Source organism: Galendromus occidentalis, unplaced genomic scaffold (genome assembly GCF_000255335.2).
Source record: "Galendromus occidentalis unplaced genomic scaffold, Mocc_1.1 scf7180000077511, whole genome shotgun sequence".
NCBI classification, from domain to species: Eukaryota; Metazoa; Arthropoda; class Arachnida; order Mesostigmata; family Phytoseiidae; genus Galendromus; species Galendromus occidentalis.
The window spans coordinates 1,066,762-1,086,736 of NW_003805499.1; the positions used below are offsets into that span (position 1 = coordinate 1,066,762).

The 19,975-nt window shown below is 50.8% G+C and overlaps 4 protein-coding genes across 4 annotated transcripts; 2 read left to right on the plus strand and 2 right to left on the minus strand.

The window, feature by feature from the left end:
- The first annotated feature begins 2,810 nt into the window (after window positions 1-2,810).
- Window positions 2,811-6,557, plus strand: LOC108864720 (uncharacterized). Its single transcript, XM_029112498.1, has 8 exons — window positions 2,811-4,388; window positions 4,498-4,725; window positions 4,822-5,060; window positions 5,174-5,442; window positions 5,597-5,742; window positions 5,831-6,036; window positions 6,129-6,245; window positions 6,386-6,557. The coding sequence occupies exons 1-8, from the start codon at window positions 2,811-2,813 to the stop codon at window positions 6,555-6,557; spliced, it is 2,955 nt and encodes a 984-aa protein (XP_028968331.1).
- An 827-nt stretch (window positions 6,558-7,384) lies between these two features.
- On the minus strand, window positions 7,385-13,696 carry LOC100899008 (alanine--tRNA ligase). Its single transcript, XM_003747015.2, has 17 exons — window positions 13,325-13,696; window positions 13,044-13,217; window positions 12,806-12,951; window positions 12,567-12,719; window positions 12,341-12,485; window positions 12,113-12,243; window positions 11,917-12,037; window positions 11,726-11,834; window positions 9,788-9,870; window positions 9,491-9,653; window positions 9,236-9,360; window positions 8,867-9,117; window positions 8,591-8,788; window positions 8,282-8,461; window positions 8,001-8,169; window positions 7,710-7,877; window positions 7,385-7,617 (listed from the first exon to the last, which is right to left on the minus strand). Exons 1-17 carry the CDS (start codon window positions 13,499-13,501, stop codon window positions 7,441-7,443), a joined length of 2,670 nt encoding a protein of 889 aa, XP_003747063.2. The 5' UTR covers window positions 13,502-13,696; the 3' UTR covers window positions 7,385-7,440.
- A 606-nt stretch (window positions 13,697-14,302) lies between these two features.
- Ublcp1 (Ubiquitin-like domain-containing C-terminal domain phosphatase 1) lies at window positions 14,303-19,540 on the plus strand. The gene is made up of 8 exons (XM_003746955.2): window positions 14,303-14,468; window positions 14,568-14,729; window positions 18,039-18,166; window positions 18,266-18,431; window positions 18,552-18,704; window positions 18,793-18,875; window positions 18,961-19,139; window positions 19,239-19,540. Exons 2-8 carry the CDS (start codon window positions 14,573-14,575, stop codon window positions 19,327-19,329), a joined length of 957 nt encoding a protein of 318 aa, XP_003747003.1. The 5' UTR covers window positions 14,303-14,468; window positions 14,568-14,572; the 3' UTR covers window positions 19,330-19,540.
- Window positions 15,002-17,574, minus strand: LOC100902325 (zinc transporter 1). Its single transcript, XM_003746956.2, has 7 exons — window positions 16,675-17,574; window positions 16,408-16,562; window positions 16,135-16,335; window positions 15,891-16,037; window positions 15,626-15,794; window positions 15,374-15,507; window positions 15,002-15,139 (listed from the first exon to the last, which is right to left on the minus strand). The coding sequence occupies exons 1-7, from the start codon at window positions 16,982-16,984 to the stop codon at window positions 15,023-15,025; spliced, it is 1,233 nt and encodes a 410-aa protein (XP_003747004.1). The 5' UTR covers window positions 16,985-17,574; the 3' UTR covers window positions 15,002-15,022.
- Window positions 19,541-19,975: the final 435 nt, after the last annotated feature.

The following is a 19,975-nucleotide window of genomic DNA, read 5'->3' on the forward strand; positions in this document are numbered from 1 at the left end:
GAATAGATTCTGATAGAATTAGAGATTCTGAGAAAAATGACATTCGATGCGAAGGTCAGGACTCTGGAGAGACAATGAGGCTGCCTTCAAAACCTCGATCATCAGAGGTGCGCATATCAACTTTCGACGAGTTTCCGAATGATCCGCATAATCATCATCATCATCATCATAATTCATGATCGCCTCACCCGGTCTGAGCGTTGTCCTCCTATCTCACTCAGATCTTGAGAACTCATTTTTGACCCACTGGAAGACGGAACTGGAAAACGACAGACTCATTAGCACGCGCAGCATACAGAGATCAGATATATCGTTGTAATATCCTATCGCCCTCAATGGCGGTCTGGAATAATTTTTCCCGCTTTCCATGGGACGGGAAATATAGGGAGGAGTCTCAAATTCTCCCTTGTAATTCGGAATGACGATTTCCTCTGATATACATGAGAGTGAAACTTCGTACAGCGATAATTAACGTTCATCATCGCTCTCGAGACCGAGCTCATCCGAGCGCAATTTTCTCCGCTTCGGGACCATAGTTGGATGGTTTCCTCTTTGCCTCGAGTCTGATCACGGACTGTCAATGCGACTCCGAGGAACCAAGCGACGATTTCGGCTCCCCCTTCGAACGACTCCCGAAATGACATAGCTCGGGGGAGCAGTCTCGCCGGCTGCCATCCCGTCACCGCCAATAAGAACACCCTGTTTCCTTTGTATATATCATATTGTCTGTCTATGTATACTACCGATCGAACGTCCGCCTCGACGGGCAGACCAGCAGTAGACGACGCGGCTCTTACTCTCAGACTCTCAGATACAAACTCTGAAGCGCCCCTTCAAATCGATCGACCATACAAAATACGAATATCTGCCGGGTCGGCCCGTCTTTGCCCGAAAGGAGATTGAGATTGATTTTCCGTCGCGTTCGCGAATTTATCAGTGGTGGGTCCTGCTCAAACCTTTAGACATCATCATCATCAACATCATCATCATCGGGGAGAGTCTCTCAGGAGAAAGAGCGCCCGCAGCGGCGGCGGCGGAGGTTTCGGCACTGGCACCAGCGATGGCTGAAGAGAGAGTGGCTTTTCACGCAGTCCTCTCAGCGGGAGGTCTTTAGGTGGGCGCGCGTGAGTCCACCTCTGGAAGCTTCGTTTCTAGCGTTAGTTCGCAGGGAGAAACAAGTCAATTCGCATCAATCGAACCAAAATCGTCGATCCTCACTTTCATCGCGCAACTCCGGGAGAAAAAACGGTGAATTCGCTGTCTTCGACTTGTGGAAGACTACGAGCCTCGAAGGAGCAGTCAGTAGTGCTGTCCACACGGGTTCCCAAACAAACGGCGGGCTCTGAGCAAAGAAACCCATTCCAGTCCAAATTGGTGAGTCTTCCGGAAGATTAAGCTTAGGTTTCTGTCTCCGGACTGTCGAGGTTCTAATCGCCGATCTTGGGACGAGCTACGCCTCGATTCAGCGTTTTTCGGCTTCCAGTGTCGACCGTCCACTGTCGTCACCGATATTTGACCATACCCAGCTCGCAGAGCGTGTTTCCTGATGTTCTTGGCCAGGGAGATTTATCGAGTCGCCAGACATTTTATGGAGTCGCTCCCGACATTTAAATAAGGCGGAAATCCGGGGAAATTCAAAATATATTTAAAATATACGGCCCCGCACTAAACCAAGATGGCGGCCAATCTGTTCCATTTTTGAGATAATTCCGACAAGTTTTCTGTCTTGTTAGTCATGAGTTTGATCTGACTGATGAGCGGAACGGACCCGATGACCGTGAGTTACAGTTGCAACTTTGAACCGAGTCACATCCGTGCGGAAGAAACGCAAATCTCGATAAGCAACTGGCCCGAGATGGTCAGGCATATCGTACACTCTCCCTACGATGCTATTCGCTCACTAACATCATATACGCATCGGATCCCTATTGGCGCTGCTCAGCGTTGATCGTAATGACCATCGAGTTCCCCTTACGAGCGCGACTGCCTGTAAACATCTCTACTTTCTAAGACTTTCGAACGCCATGTCTCGATAAGCGCATGGAGTACATGTGGGTTCCATGGGGGATCATCCGAAGCTATCACGCATCGATTCTGAATCAGAACCAGTAGCTCTGCCATCTACTTAGAAAAAAACAGTCTCAGCTGACAAGACGGGAACTCCTGATTTCCGTCATTCTCTCAACGATATAACGATGCGACATTTTTCAAATCAATGAGTTTCGCGTCTGCTGACAAAGCTTCCAAAATTACGCGTGTACTCTCATTGTCGGTGTCGTTTCGGACAATCATCAGCCCGAGACGCCGTTCGATAATTCAATTTTTCGCGAAGTTTTCGGTCTCCTCCCCAGCCGCGGAAGGAACTCCTTCTCGAATACGTCGAAACTCTTTCGGCGGGGGGCTCATAAGAAACGACATTCATTTTATTGATTCGATGTCACATCATCCCCATCCATGCAAGAGAGTCGCTCACCGATGTCCCGACACCGATCGATCGCTTCGAGAGCTATCGAATCATTTCGGAGAAGGTTTATCTCTTGGGAATGATTGCATCTTCACATATAGAGGCGACGGCGCCCAACAACGTTCTCGTTCTGTTCTTCGATCGCTCTCTCTAAGAGGTACCGATGAATACGGGAACGAATATACTGATCCGAGCATCGAATCTGAAAGAAATCCTGATGCGCGGTTCCGGGCCGCGCACAGTTTCCTGACCTCCGCCCCCTCCTCGAGCACAATTTCCCCTTGATTGCAACAAAATCTCTAAGTCATAATTCGCATTCCAGAACGGTGGTTCAATGGAGTGGACGATGAACGAAGTCCAGAATGAGATCCGTCCCGAGAAGAAGGAGCTTTCGGAAACGGAAAACAAAATGCCCTCGGCTACTGTTGTCAATATACTGGACGAAGCTCTCCGGGAGATATCAGAAGACAGAGTAGAAGATCTCGAGACGAAGACGCAGACAGACATCGTGACGGAGTCTCTTCCCTCGGCAGTCCTAGAATCCGTCACCGCAGCACCTCTACGGGTCGAGGTGCCGCTACCCTCAACGACGAGCATCAACAGCACCGCGGCTTCGGTCGCTCCGTCGAATGTGACTGTGACCACGATGCCCGCCCAAGTTTTCAGCGGCTCCCAAGTCACGTCTGTGTCAGGCCCTGTTCTCGCGACTCCCATCATGGTCACAGGAGTGGTGATCCCTCGAGCTCCGCTCCCTTCGAATCTGATAAGTTTCGTCGACGCTTCTGGGAACATGCAACTTGCGGCGGTCGCCTCGCCGGTCCTGAATCCGATCCACATACGTCCTCCTGGAGTTGTCGTCAACGCGGGCAACTCAACTCCGAGCCCCATCGTGGTGAATTCGCAACCCTCGCCGAGTCCATGCGCGGCTCCGCTGCCGCAGACCGCCGCGGATCGTCCGCGCTGCCTGAGCGCGATAGTGCCGGCCCTGCCTTCGGTGCAACCGCCTATCTTCAAGAGCACCGTGCGCACCATCCAGCCGAACAAGATTGTGATAAAAAATATCACACCACCACTCAAAGCGGAAAAGGAAACCGTGATTCCTCCTCAGGAGACTCCGGCCCCAACTTCGAATTTGGTGCAGTCGTCGCAGCCGGTGGTGACGACGTTGAAACAGAACGCCGAGGCAAAAGCCGTCGTCGAGAGCATCACGATCGAGTCCAAACAGCTGCCACCGCAGCCTGAAACCTCAGAGAGTCCGGCCAGACCTCCAGTCGACTTGGGAGCGGGAATCAAGTTGGAGGGCGAAATTAAATCAGTGGAATCGGTCAATCGGTCAGAGGACGAGGACAAAGTTAACGATGTCAAGTATAAAATTCTGTCTGTCAGCACATCGCAGGGAATCAGTAAGGCCGATGAGCTCGCGAGAACGAATCTTTTCAAACTGGTAGAAAGCGAAAGCAACGTGGTAATCACAGCACCCTCGACCGCAGTTCAAGACATTCTCGATCAGCTGAAGAAACAGTTCCCGGATAAGAAGTTCGTTATCAACTATAACTCGTCGAAGACCGCGTCTGCCAATTTGAAAAACCTTGTCCAGGGCGTAAAGGATGGTGTCGCTGCCGCGGAAAGGGCTCTCAAACGGGCAGACGCCGACAATTCCGTTGGACCACCGTCCCAGTCTGCGAAACGGCGGAAAACTTCAGCGAAGAAAGCGCAGGTCGAAGCTCCCCCGGCGAAGAATCCTGTGAATTACCGCTCAGCGCGACTCAGAGGGGAAAAAGCACCTGACCTGTTCGAAGGGGGTTCGCGGAAACCGAAGCACGAACCCAAGTCCACTTCTAGTCCCACGAAATCAGGCTCGAACCCGCCTCGTGCAAGAGGTCGCCCGCGTAAAGTCAGAGTCGAAGCCTCCGAAGACTCCACAGTAAGTTGAATATGATAGTTCTTTGTTGCTCCCTCCTCATTTGTCGCTTGAGATATCCTCTCTCGGGCTCCGGCAGGATTCTCGAAATAGCCCGAATGTCTTTCTTCAGACGCAACAGAAGAATGCTTCACAATGCTTACCAAGGAATCAAGATGCCGTAATGCTCGGGGAAGAGGACTCGACGGCGTCGTCCGGTACCAGCTCGGGTCAATCGAACGAGTACAACGCCGAGATCCGCGTCGGGGACGAGTACCAAGCTGTGCTCACGGAATTCAGCAGGTCGCCGCCACCCGACGATTATGATGAAAAAGCCGATCTCATCTATCATCCCGAGCAGGTAAGTGACTCTACTCGTTCCTCGGGGATTCCTTTTCCTCACGAGAGAACAAAGACTTGAGGAAGACCTGTTTTCGAGCGATCGTCTATATTCCAGGGTTTGTTGAAACCGAATCATGAGGGGAACGCGAAAGCTGATGGATTGCCGCTGTACGATTTCGTGGAATGGAGCCACCAGGAAAAACGGATATTCAAGAAATATCTTGGAGGGTATAAGACGAAATTCTTCAAGTATCTATCCGTGCTGCCCAATAAACGGCTCTTGGACGTCATCGACCACTACTACTCCACGCACAGCCCGGCTCGCGATTACGTTCTGCCCAAGAAGAGCAAACAGTTAGTTCCGCTTGCCGAGAGGGGTCGACACAATCTTGTTTATCCGACCCCATACCGTGAAAAACTCGAAGACGAGTCATCGGGTGTGTTTATAAAATTTGAATTTTCCGCAGCTATTACCTTGTGAGCAAGAACAAGCAGATCGTCGCTCCGAAGGGAGTGTTCGGGATCATAAACGAGAAACGGAAAGTTGTGCCCAACCGGAAATTCAGTGCCAATTCCAATATCGTCCTCTACGACGAGGCGTTGCCCACCAGAAAGCCCAGAGAGAGCGCGACCCGGAAAGAAAAAGCGATATCAAATGGAAAGCTCTCGAAGATCGTTAAGTTTGAAGATGTTATGAAGCCCATGCCCAACAGCAGTAGTCAGAAAACAAAGAAGAGCACCGGTGAGGCTATACCACTACATCTGACTGTATTGAGCTGATAGAGTTCCTCCGTGGACACCCGATCGAAGTTTCGGTTCACCGTTGTCGCTCGATGGTTTGATCGGAGCTTAAGTTATTTAATACGCTCGCCTCTTTCTCGTGTTTCCAGAGGTCGTATCATCGGTTTCGTCGGCGGAGAACTCAGAAAACGAGAGCGAGCTTTCAACGGAGGAGGACGCACTGAGCTATGGGATGAAGAAGCAGAGACCCGGCACCGACTTCGGCGACGACGTGAAAGAACTCATATCGAAAGAAGTGAGTTATTCTGTCATTTCGTGCACGAAACGAACGGCGACCATATGAATTCCGGACTCATTCTCAGTATCTTTTTCTCCCCCTGCAGTCGGTCAGCGAAATAGAAACTTTGGACGAAGATCTCGAGAAGCTGAAGGACGAGCTGACGTCGATGAAGAACGCCTATAATCGTAATAAAGCGGAAGCAGTACAAATGGAGGCAGAAATGAAGAAAATTGCCAAATCCGTCGATTCCGTGAACAAGGCTATTGGCAAGGCCCGGAAAATTACGGAAACCTGGAGCGAGGAGGACAGGTAGGATTTAAGGAATTTCGCAGACAAAATTGAAGACGATGGGTGCGAGTTACCTCAAGGGACGACACTAAAAACTTTCGATTTCTTTCCAGACTGTTGACGATTCAAGCATTTAAGACGTACGGCAAGGACTTCAAGGCTGTTAGCAGACTCGTCGGGACGAAAAATGAACAGGCGATAAAATATTTCTACGATACCAATGCGCAACGGTTAGTTGATCTCCGTCCGCAACTCTCAGCTTTTCGACACGGGACGTTCAGCTGCGTTGACGCATGGACCCTGCAGAGACTCGGGCGAACCGAATGCCTAAAAGGATAAGGCCTGAAGAACATTATTCTTACGATTTCAGGTACGGCTTGGATACTCCGATAGCCTCGAGTAGTAAAGAAGCGGCTGTCGTCGCGGCGCAACCGCCCGCGAGTCCCTCGAAACCCACTGCCCCAGATTCTCCGGCTCGAGGTCCCCGACCCATGCCGTCGATACTTCGAAGAAAAATTGCAATGAAACCGCTCAAGTCGTGAGCGGCTCTCGAAACTAGCTATTCTATGATTTGTGATCTAGGGTTTCTCTGAGCAGTATTCCTACCGCAGAACATGACTGTGCAGATAATATCGGTCGATTGGGGAGCTTTCGCTCCTCCGAAATCTTTCGCGGAAAGAACGAAACGAACGGGGAGCAGTCAAGGTCGTGTTGGTGCCGGCCGACTGGAATGAGTATCATGGGGGAGTACGCCCGTGAGCTGAATTTGAATAATTTAATGTTTACGAATGAATTAACAACTGGTGACAGCGGGTCGTAGTACTCAATAAAGCATTGCTCAAGTCGGAGATGATAGCGTCGATCAAAAGCGACAAAGCTGCCGAGAATCCGCCGAAACCCCGAAATCGCGAGAGCGACGCTAGCTAGAGATTGATCGGCTCGAAATCAATCGGAAAATAATGACTTGGATCCATCGGGCAGCGACGATGTTTCCTCCCGATCCACGTCTACCCGATAGCGATTGCGTACTTTAAGTTCAGAAGGAAGATTACGACTTCAATTTAGTTTTGAGCGGATTTTGTTCATATCGCGAGGCGTTCCGGGTTGTAGCTGGCTTTTAAATCAGAGGCTTCGTACAGAAGCGCTCAGCGACATCATTTTGGAAGTAAGAACATGAGGAGACGAAATGGATTCTTGTAACTAGTACGTAGATCTGTGTAGATGTCTTTTGATCTAGAAAAAATTCGAGCCTCGATGCGTGCACCGGGCGTGTACGATACGGTGACAATTATTACCGGACGAAAAACTGACCTATACGCTTACTCTCGATGGGGAGGTTTGTGTAAATAAAATGTATAGCCATATTGCGAAGCCTTCCATCCATTTATTGTCTCTTCCCCTGTCCATCTACTCGCTGGACCGTCATCAGTCCGCCTTGAGTTTCTCCGAGACGGCTCTCGCTGCATGCTCCAGCTGCTCGAGCGGTAGGACTGGATCCATGCAAAGCTCGGCGACGAAATCGGTTTCTCTGTGAGCATGTACATCACAAGGGCCGATTGTCTCCATGAAGGAGGCGACCCATCTTTTGGCGGTGAACGATTCCTTGAACGAGAGAAGAAGTCGGATAAGCGGCGAGAGATTGTCGCTTCCCTTGAAAACAATTCTGCGTGTGCTTGCAGGCCAGGTGAGCTTACCGATTGCGTGACCCTGCACAAGACGTGAACTCTACCGCAGGACTCGAGGATTACGAAGGAGGATGTCCCGCGCTCCTTCATCGTTTTTCGGACGACACTCTCGTCACAATCGAAGCTTATGCTGCCCACAGCCGGCTGTCCCGTTATTCTATCCAGACGAGCCCTGATCTGTAGAACACATAGATTTAGGGAGGGACCGAGATGTTCGAGGGGATTGTCAGTTTTTGTTGACGGGACGCAGGAGTCCCGTGATCGGGAAGGACTCGACTCATCCGGTTGATGGAAACCTACCTCCGGCTCTATTCTCTTGCTGTTCTGTCTCGTCAGCTTCACGACGCGGGCATCGATCCTTTCCAAACGCATCAATGATTTTGTCGTATCCAGGTGAGGCATCAATTCGGCCGCGATGAAATTCCTCAGGGCCCGTACCCGCGTGGATGCTGCTTGGATTTCCCGATAACTAAAAGGAGAGATTAACATATATACTCGGGACGGACGAAAATAGATCCCTCCTCTAGACGCCAGACGGTCTCCTGTCGGGGGACCATTTTCTGCCGGTATAGAGCGCGTACTCATCCGAGAGCGATTCCGAATCTTTTTCCAGCTGTTCGACCTCTTGATGAACTTTCGCGGCATTAGCCCGCGCGACATGCGCCCGACTCGCAGTGGCTCTCACTATTTTCACATTCGCTCCAGCGGACCGAGAACCGACGATCACTACAGGAGGGATTTCTCCCGTGGAATTGACATGCCTGGAACCATCAGAGCCGGGGAATCAGATGACGGAATTCAGAGACCTGAGGGCGCCGTTCAGTCATTTCGAAGGCGGGGTGGACGTGGGAATGGGTTGGATGTCCCGACAGCCGGCGAGCTGCACTCACGTTCCGCAGCAAGGTTCCTTCGAGACATCGCCGCATTGGACGAGGCGAACTTTCGCGGGATAGACCTCGTTTGGGAGCTTGATGATGCTCGAATCGTTCATAATGATCTCTCTCTCGACCTCCTCCCACTTGACAGCGTGGTTGAGCTTGATCGCATTGTTTATGAAGTCTTCTGCCGACTTCACATCCACCGCAGAACTGTGGAAACGAGTATAGCAGTAGCAGATTCGGAGGGTCGCACCCAACCCTCAGAGACAACGAGTTTGAGATGTTTACCGTGATGCGATTTCTAGACGAAAATGCTCTCCGTCGACCAAAGAACTTCTCTGTACAGCGCCGGCTCCGAGCTGTTCCTTTAAGGCCGCATTGAGCAGATGTACGGCCGTGTGATGCTGAGTACAATTCCTCCGTCTGGACACGTCGACCTTCATTTCAACTGACGAGTGTTCTAGTGGAGCTCTACCGCTACACAGATGATATAAATATTCTCCGACTTTCACCACTCTGACCACTTCACTCTCCGACCCCTGCAAAGGGAGAGTCCATCCACTCAGCTTCCGAAGGGAGCCAGGCACCCACTTCCCTGAAATCCCTGTACCGGCTCGATCGGATGGTAGCCTCAGGGACAAGTTTATAAGAACTCACGCTGGAGCAGAGAGTGCCAACGTCGGATACTTGACCACCACTTTCTGGGTAGAAACATGTTTCGCGTGTCACGACGACGCAGTCAGGACCCTCTTGCCCTGCGTAAAGTATTTCCGAATGCATCTCTGGAAAAAAAGACTTCGTTAAACTCTCATATCAGGAGCTTCACTACCGGGAGAGCATCGCGGAATTCGGGTTTCTGCTTCATGGTTCAAGGGGAAAACTTGGGGGATGCCGACGGAAATTTCGAATTACCAAATCGGTTGCAATAGACAGCTGAGTAGTCGGTGACCGGGAGCTTCCGCTTCGTTACAGAGTCGATGTGTTTTGGAAGGTTGAATTTCGCAAGGACATTTGGTCCCACGGATTTCCGCTTGAAATCTTCGAGATGCTGATCGAATTGAGCCCAGTCTATGTCCTAAATTGATTGAACGTTTCAAGAGCGTTGAGGAATCAAGCCGGATATTCCGAGGCAGACAAGGGCAACGAATCCCCCACAGAAGGCGTGCACCTCCATGTCTCGGGGAAATACATTCGCTAACGATTCCCTACCTTGATTCCGCGTTGGGAGCAGATGTCTACAATGTTGTCTTTGGGGAGCCCACAAAGCTGGTACAATTTCCAGGCTGTCGTCCCTGGAAAGAATCATAGATTCGGTACAATTAGATGAAAAGCCAATTAGATGAGCTCAAGGGCGGGATTCCTTGAGAGTTTCAAGACGCGGGAATACACTTTCAAAGTCGGGACATTTTTTGGTGATCGACGATGAACTGTTTCTGTAGGGGAGCTCTAATGAAAGCGAAAAACCGGGCTTCCTTCGGTGAATTTCCCGCGCTGTCAATCGACTCAGTCCTCTCCGTCCATTTCTTCCGAGCTTTAGAGATTCTGACTGTTGACAACATCACCTATCTCCCAGACTCCGTCCCGAGGATTTCTTCCTCAGCTTCGGAGGAGGGGGAGCGCGGGAGAATTCCGGAGATCACTTCGATCTCCCTCCGGCATGGACATCCGAGGATCTTCACGTCTAACTCTGTTCTACCATGTGACGGCAGCCTTCGCACTGAGTTTTCTCCTGCTGCCCGGCGTTTTCGGCAGCTTCATAGTGTCGGACATCGATCTCGGATTGCCACTGTTACTTCTGGCGGTGCTTTTCGTCCAAGCTTCGACTCTGTGGTGGTACGACAAGAAGGTCGGCTCAACATTCAACCCCAAAGACGTACCGGTGAGCTTCGTGGACTCCATTCGAGCACTGTCCCCACGATAGAGACAATTTATTTCATAGAGCGATCGCGATCTCCTCGCGAGACTCTCCGCAGGCGGAACGGGACCTTCAACGGCTCCCCCGTTTTCTGAGCTCCCAGGGGCTGACCTTGAGAGAGCTGAATTCTCCAATCGACAGCCCCACGAGCCGAAATCATATTCTCTCTTTTGCAGGCGGAAACATACATCCGGCGTGCGATTTTCGGTGCCGCTTCGATACTCGCCATCCACATCTCGATTGTGCTGTTCGGAGCGCCGCTCATCGATGCGATATATGAAACTTTCTTGTTGTCCTGTTTCATCGCTGCTCTGACAGCATGGCCTTTGGCGTGGCTGACCGATTGCAGCACGGTCACGCTGGACCGCCTATTCTTCCAAAGGAAGTAGGTTGATCCGAAATTCTTGGAGGGAGAGCGAACGATGTTCAGTCTGATACGATCCCGGCTTTCATAGGAACAGAGGCAGATAATAAAAAACGGGACTCTCGTTTTCGCAGGATTGATCACGTCATGGAACGTTCGTTGGTGTACGTGGTCATCTGTACATTGATGGGTTGCTGGCTTGGAGCCATCCCTATCCCCCTCGATTGGGACGAGCCTTGGCAACGGTGGCCGCTGACATGTGTCATGTCAACGATAGGAGGCGCGGTTGCCGGACATCTCGCGCACGCAGGGAAAACGGTCATGAGCGGCCGGCCGGAATCATATAACACGCCCAAGGGAAAAACTCTGAGAGCGTGACATGTTCCGAATAAAAATAATCTTATCGTAGACGTGGTTTCTTCGGAGCTTGATCGAATTTTCTTGGGGCAACGATGACAGGAGAACATTGATTCGGTTCACACAGGCGATCCGAACATACATGGCAGGTTTAGAACTCGTTGGCATTCTCGGCGCATCGGATGCGAGAATGAGCGCAGCGTCTCCCTGGATTGATTGAAGACCGCCTCGATCGGCGCAGCGCATGGATACGCGTTTCCCCGAGAGAGGGAAACAACACGGAATTCTCAGGTTGCCGACTAGCATTTCGAAATGCTGAGACTCGATGTCAACGATCCTCAACTCTTTCGAGATTCGCGTCTTGATTCGCCCATCGGATGTCGACGTTACGAACGGAGCTCACGGAAGGCAACGGTGACGCGACTTGACACACCTCACAAGTGTGCCTTTCGGATATTCCTCCGGATCTCCAAACTGAGGGCAAGCGCGAAGTCCCATTGGGAAGACTTACCGCTCAAAGTTTCTACTCCATCCTCCTCCTTGAGGTAGCCGTCGGCTTTCTTCAGCATCACTATGTAGCGTCTTTCCTCTTCATCGACTATACTCTTGATACGATCGATCTGCAGAAGTCCAAAGTTGGACATCAACAGGAGTTCTCTCTGTTGGGCCATGCAATGTTTCCGGAACGAGATCGTAGCTTACATTTTCGAGTTTCAAGGATTCAGCAGCTATCGCGCACGTGTTGCTGACCACCCCGGGTTGAAGTCTGAGTCGGTCGCGGGCAGCGTGAGTCGCGCGACGGATCACCTGACGCAGTTTGTTCCTGAGAAGGTGCTCGAATGAGTGGGAGAGCGTTCCTTCCTGGCGGAGAAGGAGCAAGGCTCTGGTTTCCTCTTACCCTGCATCGACGTGATCAGGGAGAATTCCCTGGTCGATGGATTTTGCCGCCATTCGACCATGATCGGCCACCAATCGGAAAGCACAGTCTTCGAGACTGGTGAAGGAGCCTCCGTAAGTTTTGCCGCTCGTCTGCGGCGAGAAAAAGGGATACTCACTCAGATCGAAGGCTGATACACTTACATCTGTAGCGGTGAGAAACTCCTAGACCCGGACAAGAACGACTTACCTTCTCCAAGTATTGGATCATCGGCCTGAAGAGGTCCGTATCGTAGTTCGACGATTTTCCTTGCAGAAGCGCACAGAGCCGTTCGAGCCCCATCCCGGTGTCCACGAAGGGCGTTTCGAGTGGTCGTAAGCTCCCATCGGACAACCTGATTCGAGAGTCGCTTGAATTTCGATGCCTGAGCTCGTCGGATTTATTATAGCGAAAAGCTTGTATTCGAACCGTATACCTGTTGTATTGGACGAAAACCAGATTCCAGATCTCTCTCAATTGTCCGTCGACAACCACATGAATTTCTGTGCAGGGACCACAGGGACCTGTCTTGCCCATTTCCCAGAAATTGTCGCGAACGCCTTTCGCCAGAACGGCTCTCTCGGGGAAACTGGGAATCAATTGCCATTTACATTCGGCGGGGACGAGTTATTCACCTTGAAGACCTTCAAAATCCCTGGTAGATAAAATGTTCACCCAAGTCTCAGCCAGATATCTCTTGTTTCAAAGTCACACGGAAGTCCAAGATCCGCATCACCCCCGAAATGGGTCACAACCAGATCATCTTTCCTCAATCCATAGCAGACAGTGAGCAGCTCCAACGCGAGGCCGCACGCTTCATCCTGAAGATAAATTTATGAAGTCCCGAATGCTCGGAGATTTTATAAATACTCGCTAAGCGCTAGGAGGTACGGAGCAATAAGGGGAGATTCACCTTGAAATAATCACCGAAGGACCAATTGCCCAGCATTTGGAAGAAAGTATGATGGTGTCCATCGAGTCCGACTTCCGAGAGGTCGTTGTGTTTCCCGCCGACTCTCACGCAATCTTGCAGGGAAGCCACCCGCTTCACTACGGGAGCCTCGTAGCCGGAGAGAATTCGGTGGAACTGCAAGATACTGCCTTGGTCTCTACCTCGAATCGTTTCACCAACTGCTTCCGGGAGGGCTCCGGCTGAGAGTGAGCTCGTCATCACCCTCCACCTAGGGTCCTCACCTGATTCATTCCGGAGTTGGTGAATAGCAGACCTGTCTCTGGTGGGGCCAACAGAGGACTTGACGGAACTACGGCGTGCTGCCTCCCCTCGAAAAACTCCAAAAACCTAGAGGTGGCTTCATGACTGCTCAAGCCTCTTCGGGATGTCCAACGGACTGACAGCACGACTCTAAGCATCTTGGTTCGGCGGAAAACGAATATCTAGTCCCTCACAGGATTCGTATCACCTCATCCTCCGTTCGGTGACTTCCTCAAAATAATTGCGGTCGGGATCCCCTCACAAGTCACGTTCTCCGACTCCCTCTGTGAATGCAGGAGGCATTCTCGGTAGCCATGGGTTTTTGGAGAGTTTTCGGTTCTGGTGCCGACACCGCGTTCGATTCAGCTGACGATGAGAGAGCCATCCGCGCACCATGTGTTCGAGACTTCACGACAGGTAGGCCTTTAAGACGAGTCCTATTCTCGATGTGAAAAACTGGGCTCGGAATCGTAAACGTACATCCCCCAGAGTCCACAAGCTGTCCGTAAGGACCCGAATACCCGATATCAGTCGGAGGCAAACAACCTATCCGAATGCTGGGTCAGAGACATAGTCTATGAGACGTCGAGCTCGACGAGAATTTCGGAATGTTTCGCGGAGTTTCCACAGAGAACAATCGAGTCTGCACTGAGTCGAGGATATCTCGAAGCAATCATTCCGGAGAAGACTTGTCGCCTAAGCTTTTCATTTGCGGTCGCTCCCCGCTTCGAATGTCTCCTATTTTTTGCCGGCGGCCGCTTCAGCGTCAGACTACGCCGAAACGGCTGACGCGAACAAAGGACTACATGCTCTAATCCAGCGGGGAGCTCCGTGGAATATCTCACTAGTCCCTCGGAGAACTTTTCGATACCCGTACTTGGAAGAAATGCTCAAGTTTGAGTCCTTTTGGCGCAAATCCGCCGGACGAAATATGTGGAGCAGACGAAATTCGCCTGAAAGACAACATTTCACGAGACGGACAACGACGACGATAGGAGGGCGATCTTCGTCTGTGTTCTTTCCACACACGTCAAGACTCTCAGCTGTCCCAATCCATCTAGGAATTCCACCGGATCCGCTCATATTCGCACTGTCTTCTTGAAGTTCACCCACATAATTAGAGAGGTGAGCAATGTATTTCCAACTTCGGCCCGGCTTCCTCGGAGATCATTTCCCGTCAACTCTTTGAGCTCAAACTGAGTGAGATACGGGTTTCCTTTTTAGTCAAGATGCCGCTACCAGCGATAATAGTGAAGTGGGCCGGCAGGGAGTTCCCGATTGAAGACTTGGAGGACTCCACGACCTTGGCCGATTTAAAAAAAATTCTCGAGGAGAAAACAGACGTCCGTCGTGAGCGCCAAAAAATTTTCGGTCTCAAATGCAAAGGTGAGGCGGAAGCTCTGCATTCTCTCCATATCGTGGTAAATCTCATGGCATCCTTGAAGATTCCATAACATCGCTCTCATGGGGCGCCCACTCGGATTCGCTTGCATTAGTTCTTGTACAACTCAGGTCGGTGAAGGGAAGGTTTCCCGACCATGACGGTGCCGTCCACGGACGACACCGGTTCGGGATAGCTTCGTAGGGACGCGATAGACTTCTCTTCATTCTCGGGTTCCGTATTCCTGGAGAGATCACATCACAACAACGCAAAACACTCGGGAATACATCTCGGCATTTTATTCAGTTCCCTCGCTCGTGAGAGGCGCGCTCTGTCTTTCTTCGGCTTGCTGACTTGTGCTCGGACTTATGATGAAGCTCTCTTTCGATCCCTGTCGCCTCCTCTGGGCGAAGACCTGCCGAGAAACGAAGCTCTGTCAGTGCTCTGTGTCGAGACGGATCGTTGGAGTGCAATGATCTGATGTCCAATCGAAGAAGATGTTGAATCCTTGGACTCCGAGCAAGAGAGAATTTGGCTGCGCGAAGCTCGTGCGCCCCTTTAGGGTTGACGCGGCTATATGTAGGTGAATGATCCAAGAACTCCGGACAGAAATATTCATCACATTATCCGGAATAGCTCGCATGCATACCACAGAATTCTGATCCAATCGTTCCCCGATGCAGCATGTCTGCTGTGTACAGGCGTCGCATTTGGTCGCGCATTTGACCGGTCCCGTCGGTTCGACCTCACAAAATTCTGGCTGGATTGTCACCGAATCAATACCTGTGGAGTGGGCCGTAATCAAGATATTCGAGAGCCCTCCGTGATAGATCACTCGAGAAACATTCCGATTCACGCTCCCGAGAGAATCGCATTAGACGGGGGAAGGGGGAACGCCTACCGTTGTTGTACAGGAAGTCTTCGATTCTGTAGCTCAGTTTTTCGAAGTGCTCCTGGTGGCACAATTTGAGGGTGACGTGAATCGTTGCGATACAGTGATTCTCGTTCAGTGCCCAGATGTGCAGATCATGCAAGTTTATCAACTCAGGGAATTTGATGAGCATCCGTTGCTGGTTGGGTCGAGGAAAAAGAGTTTCAGGGATCGAGTGTTTTTCGGCAGTCTATATGATTACGAGCAGGGCCAAAGCCGCTCCCAAGAGCCTCACCTGTAGTTGGTCGAGCTTTACGTCCTCCGGTACGCTCTGTAGTAGAATTAGAGCGGAATTCCGTAAATCTGGATAGAATGTGACGACGATCACGGCCACGGTTATGAGGGCCAGGTCCGCATCGGCGCATTTCACGTAGTTTTCATCCTGGAGAGAATCAGTCGAGATTCAGTTGTGCGTAATTTGTTTCTGATACACATATCTGCGTGAATCCTCGGAAATAAGTTTTCCCGAAAGATGCAACCTCGGCGAAGATGATCACGAGGGAGCACACGATCACCGTGAAGCAGGAACTCGTCGTCCGGATACACTTCAGTATGTCCTTGATAATTGGAATTTGCTTGCGATCCGGTATTTGGGGTGCCTCTTCCCCGTTTTCGCTGAGGTACCGCATTCGTTTGTGAACGTCGATCCCTTGAGTGCTACCTCTTTCTACAAAGTTCACCTGGAAACATCGCGGCTCACGTGAATATCCGGTCGCAGATCCTCCGCTCGCATGCGAGTCGAGATAATTTACCTGGAGCTTGTTGCCTCTCACAACGATGTGACTCCCTGGATGTTTTCCTCTGTCGTGGCCGCCGATCAATACAAGGCAGAACAGATTCAATGAGAGACACAACGCGCCGAAGATCAGGATTACCAACGGGTATTTCGGAGCGACGTCTTCGTGCTCTAGAAGAGTAACAGAATCTTTCAAACGACCGAGTACCGTCCGTCGACCATTGAAACGCTTCGGAATTCCAACAACTCGCTTGCAATAGAGTGGCTGGCAAAACCCGCTCACCTTTGTGAAACAGAGTCTGAACCGAGTGCGTGGTGATCGAGAAGCACAAGGCGTAAAGAAACAGAACGGCACACAGAGTTCCCACCACCTCGGTTCTCGCAGAACCGAACGTGTTTCTCAATGTTTTGCTCGAAGCAGTTTTTTGCGAGTACACTATAAGCGCGAGTGACATGAAGTTGAACAGCGTGTGGTAAGTGTTCATTTGCAACGTCAGTGACTGGGAGATATAACACGCGATCATCTGAGCAACGAAAAAAACGAAAACGATCGACGCCAGAACAGTTGCCCGTGTGCATTTGATGCACTCCATCTCCCCAAACTGAACGCAAATCGGTCCCGATGGCACCCCAGCCTAAATCCTTCCAGCGCTGGATCGGACCGTGATGTACACTAACAATAGATTTCCCGTCATCCACCTCGGAGCACTCCTGCCATGTGGAACCGGAATAAGCGCACTCTAGAGTCTGCGAAACTCGTCAAACGAAATACCTCGAGCTAGAAATGCGGTTCGTTCGACAGCAACGTTGGAGGGAAGCCGTTCACTCGGGGACAATGAGAGACCGACGATTGAAGTGGCTCTTGTTACTTTGAACTCAGTGAGTGTGTCATGTGTGCCGCACATTAGCGGAGTCGAGCTCTCGCGAGACTTCAAATTCAAACACAGATTATCACCAGCGGATTTCCGGCGTCGAGCACCGTGCGCGCTTCACATATCCGTTTTTCGTCACGCAAACGATCACATTTTTAGGCGAGTGAGCTACCGAAACAACTCGGTTATCGAGAGGATCCCTAATCTGTGACACTCAACCACTGATTGGTCGTTCAAGAGAGGGTCGAACAAATGAGATCTACGGCGTTCCATGAACCAGATTCGTTTCACGGTAGTCTATCGTCTCAGTTTATGCGCAAACGAAACGTCTGATTTTGGGATTTATGGTGTAGATACCGTCCCGAGTCTATCTAAGGGATATCGCTCTCAAATATATTCTTGAGCATACCGGAAACACTCGATCACCGAGATGGCAATCGAACTCGAAAGTGCGAGGATTAGCTCGACCAATGTTCGATTCACGGAATCGAATTTCGGGATGTATCGTCTCGGCTTTGTCTCAGAGCCTTCACAAGTGATAAATACGTGAAAATTGAAGAGAGGCCGCCCGGTAAGGGCGAAGCCGAGCGAGTTTTCCTACCCTGAAACAGCTGGAAAGAAAAGGCGGGCCGCAGGTTTTGCTCCCTCGGTTGACGAATTGATTTGAAGGATCCGAGCCGAATCATTCAAAATTATCCTCGAAATATCACTCCGACTTCTTGAGTGGCCGACGATCGATCCAGATTCGGCCTGATTCCGATTTACGCCCCCACAGGCAAGCCCGCCGTGGACTCCGATCACATGCGCGACATGGGTCTGAAAGAGAAACAAAAAATCATGATGGTCGGGAGTTCGGAGGAAACAATCATGAAAGCGATGGAACTTCCCGACGTCAAACCAGAGGTTCGTGCGAGTATTTTTTCCTGTTCGCTGTTCTGATCGGAGCCCGCTCCGGACTGCCCTCCCCCCCGAATTCGCATATCTAATTCGACTATCTGACAGGTCGTGAATGATTTCGACATCGAGGAAGTGATCATCGCTGTGCCACAGAGACAAGAGTTCCTCGATAAGATTCAGAGACGCGTTTCTACGATAAAGATAAATCAGTTCACGGAACCTCGTGAAAACAAGAAGCTACTCGTCCTCGACATTGATTACACGCTGTTCGGTATGTTGCTCGAAACTGTCGTCGTTCAACACTGACAATGAGTGACCTTAGTACACGCATTGTTCATGACTTGCCAGATTGCCCTCCGAACAGAGTCACAATTCCAATGTTCAATTCCAGATCACAGATCTTCTGCCGAAAGCGCTGCAGAGTTGAAAAGACCTTTTCTACACGAGTTCCTGACCGCTGCTTATGAAGACTACGATATAGTTATCTGGAGCGCCACCTCGATGAAGTGGATTGATGTGAAGATGAAAGAACTCGGAGTAACGGGTAACTCGCACAAGACAAGGCCGATGACGACCCCGAACCTAGATCGCGCTTAAGGCTCCCTGCTTACCGGCTTTCTTTCTATTTCTAGGCCATCCCGCCTACAAAATCCTCTTCCATCTAGATTCGGCTTCCATGATCTCTGTATGGGTTCCCGAACGCGGAGTTCTTGACGTTAGTCCAGTCGATGTTTTCTCCCGCGGATACGAATCCAGAATTTTCCATGCCACATATTCTCAACACTCTTGTCGCTTTCCAGTGCAAGCCGCTCGGTGTCATATGGGGGAAATATCCGCAATATTCAGCCAAAAATACGATAATGTTCGATGACGTTTCGCGGAATTTCATCATGAATCCCCAGAATGGACTGAAGATACGGCCGTTCAGAGAAGCTCATTTCAACCGCGACACCGATAGAGAACTCATCAAACTCGGCAGGTAGAACGAATAGAGCCATTTTTGAGGAGGAGGGCTCAGAGAAGGGGAATCTTCTCCAAAGACATCTCAACCCATGGAACCCCTCGTTCTTCGTTGCAGATATCTTAAATTAATCGCATCTCTAGACGATCTCAGTGAGCTCAACCACAAGAAATGGGAGCGTTATCTGGAGAAGAACGGGAGCAAGTGATCTGCATCGGTATCCACGCTCTCATGATGTATCTTCGATGCTGGAAATCGGCCCCCGGTTAATAATCGGAGCCCCCGTATATTTGTATCGTGTACATAGACTCAGCGATTCCGTTCGACTGATTGATGTCGCTCGGATTAGTAATCCAGGCTTTTCTCGTGGACCGAGGACGCGGCGTGAGTGACGGAAAATAAACTGCATCCTGATGGTTGTCGTAACCTTGACTGGCTTTCTCTCCCTGATGGTCGTCTGGGATTGATGGATCCACCTCTCTGAACTGCTCGCCGCGATGCTTCAAAACATCCGTCTTGATGCGACGAACAACTCAGGATGCCGCAGTAAACTGGGGAAAGAAAGCGGCGCAGCATTCCGGAGCGAAGCCCGTGCTATCAACTTCTGGCGAGGAAGCATCTTGGATCTCTTAGGAGGGGAAGGCAGAGGAGGGGCACTACGCAGTCGCCGCGCTGCCGTCCGGTGGAGCAGACGAATTCACGAAGTAGTCGAATTAGAGCTTTCAGGCTCCGGGAGGTGATCGACATGGTCAGATGGACACTTTAGAGCGAGATCCCCTAATCTAAGGCGCTCCGATGCGATCGCCGATAGATGAGTGAGTTGTAGAGGAATTCCGCGAGTCATGATCTCGTAT